Genomic DNA, 9,073 nt, shown 5'->3' with positions numbered 1-9,073 from the left:
GCAGCTGAGGACAGGAAGTAGGGCCCATTGATTGCTAGAGGAGACAGAGAGTCTGCGATCCTGGTTTATCGGTGTGGCTCAGTGGGTGACCTGGAGTAACTGAGCCATCTCCCCATCTTGGATAATTTCTCCTAAGTTCAGACAGTCCCCAGCTAATTACAGGAGTCTGATGGAGACCAATTTGTGAAAAGTAAACTTAGAGCAGGGTTCACAAACCACAGTTCCTCCAGACATACCTGCTGGGGGTTTTAGGATGGCTTTTAAAAACATACATTTTAATGCCTTTAGGCAGAACTTGACTTTCTAATCCACACCTTATCTACTGTCTTGGGTTTTCATAGTTTGCCTCTGAGTATATGACTTGGTTTCAATGCAACTTCTGGTGCTTATATTACAAACTGGACTAGAATTGCTTCATTTGTAACTTAATTCTCTCTCTTCATCAATTACATCAAATGTGTACCTCTCAGGTCCTACAAAGAAGTTTTTGCTGGCCTATCTGTAATTTGCTCTATGAAGATTTTTTTCTAGAAAATATGTTAAAAATTAAAATTTGACCTTCCCTCTGATTAATCCAAATTGTAAAGCTTTATTATTTGAAAACATCATTCAGGACCAAGTATTCTTTAGGTTATAGTCGACTTTGCTCAGAAAATTTAACCGAGGCAGAGACTGTTTTACTCTGAGAAGAAAACATATCAACATAACTCTAAATAATAATGACTTTTAGTCCGTCCTTCTGCAACTTCCCAGAGATCTCTTAAGCTACCCCAGAGACGTCAGGAGTAAATGAGACTCCCACATCCAATAACAAGTACCCTCCTCTCCAGCATTACCACACTTAAGAATGCAGACCATCATGAATATTTACACCTAGCAGGGTCCTTTGTGCCCGACGCTGAGAGACAAATGGTATTTCCAGTAATAGTTTATTGATTTCCAAATGCACAGGGGCGCTGAGTCCAAACATCCTGGGATAGCGGTAAATCTCTCTTACAAAATAATTTACAGTATGAAAATGATATACTGAAACATTAACTCAAATGCGCAGTTCCCTTGAAAGACTGAGTGTTCCCTTGTTTAATGTGAAGGGAAAGGGGGACGATGACGAAGGAGGGGATGTGACTGCACAGGAGAGCAGGCAGAGGACAGTGGGCTGGTTGGTTCTCCCCACCCACGTGGTGTGGCCTGTCACTGTGGAAAGACTACTCAGATGTAACTCCCATTAAGTATAAATCTACTGTCCCCTCAAGGTCATATCGAGACCAGAATGGGCTCTGTGGCATTTTTTTGCACCGGGATGCTCACGACTGTCTTAATTTATTTTCATTTTCCTGCTCTGAGGCTTGTTTTGCTGTTTCCGGGGTGATCTCAGTCCCAAATGTTACTGTTTTACCTGGCAGGCCCCCGGACGCATTCCCGCCTGGGCCTTATGGCACGTGGAATGGGTTGGGGTAGGGGCTTCAGGAACACTGTTGGGTAAAGGCAAAATGAGTGAGAGTCAAGTTTCCTCTATGGGCCGCCTTTTTTTCTTAGGGCTGGGCTGAGTCCATCCATAATGAGATTTGTTTTTTAAAGAGAGAATTCCAGACGTGCTAGGCACACGGGCAACTTTGCAACTGATTTTCTTCTTGAAAAGCATGTATTGAACAGCCATTATGTGAGTGTAGGGAGTATTTTCTAGGTGGGGGATGTGAATTCTGCAGCTGTGCCCTCGGGCCTGACGAGCGGTCAGGCTCTGTGGTCACCAAAATGGCTGGATCTCCAAATTTCCCCTATCATTAGACAACGTGGAGAGGGCTGGAGTGCAGTTTCCTTCAGGGATGTCACCTTGGCTCAATGCTTTAGTAGCTGACAACATTTACCAAGGAGTTTCTCTTCTTGCTAGCATCGTATAAGTAAGCACCTAAGCTCCAATTATCTGGTGACACTTGTAATCAGGGCTGACAGAAACCTTTGCGGGGGTATACAAGGTAATGAGGAGGCTGCTTTGAAAGGTCCGCAGTTCTTAAAGCATATGTGTGCATGTCTTTACACACATACATATACGCATATCATACGTGTGTGTATACATACACATACATGTATCAGGTATCAGCAGGAAAGTCTACATTCACTGGACTCTGAGTTACCACATCCTCACAGCGCACAGGCCTGGCTAGGTTTACTGAAGATTTCCTGTGCTCCAGCAGTACAGCAGAAGACAGTGTCAAATATAGTTAGAGAGCAGATACCGTTCAATTGTACCATTTCTGAGAAGTTCTATACTCTTGACGGCCTAGAAACGCTTTACTTATGGGGGGTGGCACCAAAAAGGAACGTCTCCCCCAATTCCTGGGGCCAGGCTTATGTTAGCAATGTGTACTTAACGCATCGCTAAAGTGGATGAAGAAGGCTGCTTGATGCCATTTCTGAGCCCAAACTACAGCCACAAAACGTTGGGAAAGAATTCATGAAGTGGGCTGGTCAGAAACTGAAGCCTTTTTTCCCCCTCTGTACTTTAGATGTACCAGGGACACGAAGCTAAGGAGAGCTGGGTTCAAAATCTGACTCCAGGGTTTGCTAGCTGTGTAACTCAAGGCAGGAGGCCCTTCCAGGCCAGGTCTGTTTTATCATCTGCGATGGGGGCCTACTACAGGGCCTGGCTCACAGTTAGTTCCAACACAGGCCGCTTCCCTTCCGGGCCGTCGGAGCTGAGACTCCAAGCACTTCTTGGAACTGCCCTGGTTTGAATGCCATCAAATCAGAAGGACAAAGGCCCTCTCAGCCTCCAGGCACCCAGTATCTGGAAGGCAGCCAGGGGTTGGTGTTAGGACCCAATTCGTTCTGCAGACATTCAGTAGCCGCCGCCCTCGGGAGTCGAGGCAAAGCCTGCAGCCTGCATCCAGTCAGGGCAGGATTCAGCACTCTGCCTTTTACTGACCTGGCAGGAGGGAAGGCTCACCCTGCTGGGGCGTAAGGCTGAGCAGCACGCTCCGGCTCTGGGGGAGGCTGGTGCCTCCGCAGGAAGCATCCCAGCTCTTACATTGATAAATGCTGCCGGCAGGAACTCAGGAGGCTGGGCAGACGCTGCTGCACGGGGCTTAATGCTTCACTGGTTAAAGTTTTATCAGGTGCTGAAGACAGCAGGAGCCCATAAAGCAAAGCTGAAATCCTTTCTAACTGAAAGCAAAAGCGCTTTCCTGGAGGATCACAGAGATAGGATAATTTACTGAGACAGGCTGGCAGGTATTTTTATATTTCCGTTCATACCCATTGCATACCTGCTTGGGTTTCCCAAAGTACTAACATATGACCAGGTGTGGAGAGGCCAATGATCTGTTCACTGCTAAGATAAAGCTACTATTTAGAGAATAAAAACTAAGTATTTGGGAAAGGTGACACAAGCTTCCAAATCCTAAAGTCTCCTTACTCTTCTGATTTTTAAACTCTCTGAAGAGTGGTCATTGGTCCTTCTTTGGGTAGTGCTGATGGATATGGCTGGGGGTTGTAATGAGTGGTGTGCCAAGTTCTCTAGCCTGTGAGGGCAGATGGGTAAAGCACTGAAATTGTCTTAGCCATTTGTTGGCCACCAGTCTGAGAGAAAAGTATCTTTTTTTTTTTTTAAAGCCCAAACTCTTCTCAAATCTGTAAGTCCTGACATATTTAGTGAGCTCAGATAATCCTACCCCAGAAGTATGTATGCTCGGTAGCTTCGTGGCATCAAAGGAATAGTCAATTCACAGCATGCACAGCACTGAACAATGATATAAATAGGATTCTACAGGAAGGAAGTGCTTCCTTCTGCACACACTCCCATCTGGCCCGAAAGCTCTGTGCTCGGTACACAGGTCACAGGCAGCCAGGCAGGCAGGCAGAGGGGTTTCCCCCCGTGCAGGCTCCTTTGGCTCTGCCACAGCCACTAGAAGTCTAGGCCCTGAGTCAGCAGCAACGCCAAGGCTGCTCGGATACGGTTCCAACTGTACTTCTCAGAAACCAACAGCAAGACCATAAAGGCAGTCGAGGGGGAGCACACACCCCACCTGCAAATCACAATGACCTGCGAAACCTCCCATTTTATCTTCACTAAGTTTATGTGCATGAACATTCTATTTCATAATGGAACTGTGTTTGTCTTATCTAAAAATAAGGTCATCCCTTGATGCCAAACCATGTGTTAAGTGAAGCCTATGCTTCAGAAGACGCGGGCTATTTAGCTTGCAGTTTCGTATTCTCTAGGACATCGCTGCCCATTTGAGCATGAACTACTTGGTTGTCAGGGAACGTGACCCGGGGGTGGGGAAAGGCCGGAAGTCCAACCACAAGGCGTCTTTGCTCACGTTACTGCAGAGCAGAGAGCAGGGCGGGGGATGATGTGAAGGTTCGTTGGTGGGGAGCACCAAGGGAAGAGGGGTTCCAGCTGGAGCAGATGGGGCTTGGAGCTTGCTTCAGCACACCACAGTGACAAGAATTCTCCCACATTGCATTTAAGCCAGATTAGGCTGGGCTGGGGGACAGAGGGGAGCGCTAACCTACACTGAAAATTCCCATTTGGTAACATACATTCCAGCCTTTCACGTGACAGAAGATCCATAAACCCTGCAGAATTCACCCAGATAATTCAGGTTCCATCAGATCTTTTAGTGATTCTTTTGGAGACTCAGGCAATTTGAGTTCAGAAATTCTGACTCCAACTTTTAATCAGATGTCTTTGGTCCTCTCTTTTAAGGGTCATTGCCTTTCTGCCTCTTCAATCATTTTTTTCATTTCCACGGCACTGAATTATGAATCTCAAGTCCTGGATAACCTCGTGTACTAAAAATATCTCTCTATATTTCTAAATCTGAACTCTTTCTCCAACCCTGTTTTCAAGCCATCCACCTTCCTTCATGAAACACATTTTCACAGATGCATAACTGGACGTGAGAGACTATCTACTGGGTGCGGCCCCACTTTGCCAGCAGTTACTGCATGCTTCAGTATGAATGAAAAATTAGCATTTAGGGGAAACAATTCTGACTGCCCTTCAAGGTTATTCCAGATCCTTCCTAATGAGGAGCTACTGTTTGGGGGTACAATAGTACAGGGGCTGACTTTCCTGAGTAAGTTCAAAGCAGCCACTCAGGGATTCCGCAAGGACCCTTCTTAATTGCTCCTGGCTGACTGATCGAAGGGGCACTCTTCCTTGACCTACCAGGACTGAGAATGAGAAGCACACAGTCAGTGAGCATAAAAGGGTCATCCCTGGGAGAAACAGGTGCCTGCTGTGGAGCTGGGGACGGATCCGGTGGAAGGACGTATGTTGCTGGGCAGCTTTCACAGACATCAGAAGCCGTTACACACACGCCGTCACATACACACAGGGGAAGGAAGGATGTTCCACTGGGGATGGCAAGCCTTCAAGTGTCCTCTTCTTCACCGGCGCCACTGCAAGGAAAAGGGGAACCAGGTGATTAAGACGTCACAAGATGGGGAGGCAGCCTGGTCTCCTGGCTGAAGCACAGGCTCTGTCGCGGACACATCCTGATTCCAGTCCTGACCCCACCACGGCTGGGCGCTGTGGCCATGGCCGTTACCGAGACTCTCTAAGTCCTGATTTATTTCACTACAGGGGATAACGATGATAATAAAACCTACTTTTTTGGGTTACTGGAGGACTAAGTAAGGTAATACATGTAAAATGCACAGTGCCTGGTATACAATAAGTGAATAGCTATATAAAGGACTAGGTGAGGGTCAGAATATTTTTTTTTAACTTGCTTGACAAAAAAATAAGGAGTCTGATTTCCCCTAAGCCTTGTGCCATCTATTGTTAGGAGAGAACAAAAAGAAGCCATCGTCCTGCACTCCCAATGGCACTACTCACTTGGAAAGAAGCCAAGGTTTCAATTCACGCCACAGGGACAGTCACTGGGTTCCAATGTCACCTCTTCAGAGAAGGCACTCTATCTAAGTAGGAACCCTTGATTATTCTCCGCCTCCATCTATTTCTTTCATAGCCCTCAGCACATCTTATAAACTGTTGGCTATCCACTCTCTCCCCTACCCCTCACTACAGCATGAGTGGCGATACTGTATATTTTATTAATGACTGTTTATCTAGTACTAGTATTGTGCTAGGCACATAGAAGTGTTCGATAAATAGCTGTTTTTAAAAAGGGAGTGAGAAATAAAAGCAACGGGAAGGGAGGGAGGGAGAGGAAAGGAGAGAGGGAGTGAGGGAGGGAGTCAAAAGGCACCGTCAGTCACGACTGCCCTGGCCAGAGGACCCTAGATGTCAGGGATACTCCAGGGGCCCACAAATGAGCTTTGAGTCCCAGAGGATGGCTAGGAGCTCAGCGGCTCAGGGTTCCAGCCTCCCTGGCGTGGTCCTGGGAGAGAACATTGTTGATACAGGGACTGGGGCAAGAAGGCAGGGCCAGAAAATAAAAGGGGGCGGCAGCAAGCGCCCTAAGAAAGGCGAAAGCAGCAGACCCGCTCCGTTTCTCCTCCTCCACTTCCAGAGGCCACGCCCCCTAAAATTATACCCAGCGCCAACCTGGTCAAGCGCTGACTGTGCGCCGCCGGGGCACCGAGCTCAGCACTCCTCACCCACCCTCGCACTGCGCACAGCAGTCTTACGATGTGGGGACTTCTACTACCCCGTTTTCCATATGAAGAGAGTGAAGCTGTGAGAGAGGTGATATTCTCCTTCCATAGTAAGGTCTGTGCCCTTAAAACTTCAGGATTAGTTTTGGATGGATAAAGTGTGAAGTGGTTAAGCTAGGGTACTTGGAAAGGAGGAAAAAATCTCCTTCCTCCAGTAGAGACAGGAGCTAAGGGAGAGGGAAGGCTTGGGGTACACCAGCTCCCAGCTATGACCTAGAAATATTTATCTCACAAGGGATTATCAATGTCTATATAAAATCTGTGCTCTTTTACCTCCAATTGGGAAAGACATTAAAGGGGAAAATATCCTAGGCAACTAACTTGTAGTCCCTCTGCTCTGGGTGAAAATATTTCAAGACAACAGAGCCTGACATTAAGGTACGTGGACTGTAGGAGCCAAAAGCACCAACTCAGCAACCTTCACCACGCAAACCCTGCCCTACTTCCGTTCGCTTTTCCTGCCCATCGTCCAATCAGGGGATGAAGGGAAAGTGCTGGGAAGGGCTGGACAGTGGGTCATCATTCAGGAGCAGTACTTGGTGGCATCTGTCCCAAAGGGAACAAAGGGTCTTTCATGAACGCTTCTCACCACAATCAGGGCACAGTTGGAACTGGCGTCACATTCTCCCCCTTGGTATCATATCCAAAGCAAGCTCTTATTGTTCGCTCGTCAATTTTCCTTCAGACCGGAGAGGTCTAGCATGGCGACTGTGCCCTTCCCTTAAGCCATGGTTCACTTTTCAGGCATTCTTAACTTGAGATGCGTAGTTGAAAGGGTTCATGAACCTACTGAAACTGTATACAAAATTTTGCCTGTGTGTTCCTTTGTCTGAGAGAGGTCATAATTTTCATCATAGTCACAGAGAGGCCAACAACCCACCCCCACTGAGTCTAATGAAATTATAAATAAATTAAGTTCTTTTTGAGTTGCCAGGTTCTTTTACTATAAGACTTGTAGAGTTGGCATGAGGAAAAGGTCAGAAGCCATGACTGATAAAATCTTTTCTCATTACCCTAAAAGAGATCTCTTCTTGGGCCTGAAAGATATAATTCATCTTAAAAGCATGAGACCTTGGGATTCTGGCATATCATTGATTGATTCTTTCATTTGCTAAATATTTATTGACGGTCTACTGTGTGTTAGGCATGATGTTAGGCACAACAATGAGTAAGATAGACAGCAGTTCTCATGGGAGGGAGGGGTAGGAGATGGGAGAGAGAGAGGGTGGGAGAGAGGGAGGGAGAGAGAACGGGAGGGAGGGAGACAGAGGGAGGGACAGAGGGACGGAGGGACGGAGGGAAGTTTATTTTCCAGAACAGCATCTTCAAATACAGTATATTTTCATAATTACTGAATAACCTGTTTATCACAATGAAGAAAAAGAATCTGAACTAAATTTGGCACAGAGTTTTGTTTACCTTGTGTATGGTCTCTCCTTGAGGGTTAACAATATAGTGAGTGTGATCTATCAACTGCATGTTCCGTCTTCACTTTGTGTCCGTTCATAAGACTTTATCTTCCATTGTCTATAAAAGTCTTTCTCCAAGGGAAGTAACACAGGTCCCACGTCAGCCACTTATTGCCCTATGAAACATCTACCAGCCACACGTAGACTTATAATGGGAGTGGTACTCAGAGATTTCTGAAATTCTTTTCAATGTCTGTTTTGCTGTTGTTGTTGTTGTTGTTGTTTTGAGAATGAACTAAGGGTGTTAGAGAGCCAGCCCATTCTATAGTAGGTATTTATGTAATCGCTTTGAAGTCACCAGACTCAATAAACTAGGTTTGAATCCGTGCTCTGCCACTAGTGAGCTGTGGGACCTTTAGTGAGTTACGCAACCTCTCTGAGTCTTGTTTCCTCATGGTAATACTATCTATATTAACAGGGTTACTGTAAACGTTCTATGTATTTTATGCAATATAAATGCAATATAAATGACAAATGCTGGCTCCCTTCTTTGGCTTCCCTTCCTTCCTGAATCAACACCCTGCCTCTTCCTAATTTCCTGTCAATGTTCCTAGCTTTGGCATCTAAAACATTACATTCCAGAGTGAAGTATGTACTTATCCCCAAATGCCCTTCAAAGATCTAGAGAGCAACAGTGTCTTTCTTTACCTGCTTGGAGAGTTTTTTATGACAACTCCAGACATAATGAAATACAGGTACTAAGTAGAAAGAAGGCCGATTTCTATGGTTCTAGCCCTTCTACTTGACAGGTCTGCAGGAAAGTCGGCCCCTACCAAACTCTGGTGAGGACGCGTATTGTGTGATGCCGAGCTTAGCAGGTCTCAGTCACAGGCTGATCTATTTTGTGAGTGATATTATATCTAAAAGCAGTGTTTAAAATTGGGGTAACAATGACTGTTCCAGGGGGTACTGGGCATGGGTAATTTTAAGAACATAAGCATCCAGATCCTTAACTTCCATATATATTCTTTCTTCTT

General features: G+C 46.0%; 1 protein-coding gene across 3 annotated transcripts in view; it reads right to left on the bottom strand.

Annotated features, from left to right (window-relative positions):
- Window positions 1-910: 910 nt before the first annotated feature.
- Window positions 911-9,073, bottom strand: part of TRIM44 (tripartite motif containing 44) — a 117,352-nt gene continuing 109,189 nt past the window's right edge. For all 3 annotated transcript variants that reach the window (XM_019639533.1, XM_019639532.1, XM_019639535.1), the window contains one exon: window positions 911-5,406. Coding sequence is in view for 2 of the 3 variants with exons in the window: in XM_019639532.1 (XP_019495077.1) it covers window positions 5,379-5,406 (28 nt within the window). In the remaining variant the exon portion in view is untranslated. The remainder of the gene's footprint in view (window positions 5,407-9,073) is intronic.

The sequence above is a fragment of the Hipposideros armiger genome, unplaced genomic scaffold, assembly GCF_001890085.2.
Source record: "Hipposideros armiger isolate ML-2016 unplaced genomic scaffold, ASM189008v1 scaffold_44, whole genome shotgun sequence".
NCBI lineage: Eukaryota > Metazoa > Chordata > Mammalia > Chiroptera > Hipposideridae > Hipposideros > Hipposideros armiger.
The sequence above is the reverse complement of the archived record's forward strand: the minus strand, read 5'-3'. Positions and strand labels throughout refer to the sequence as shown.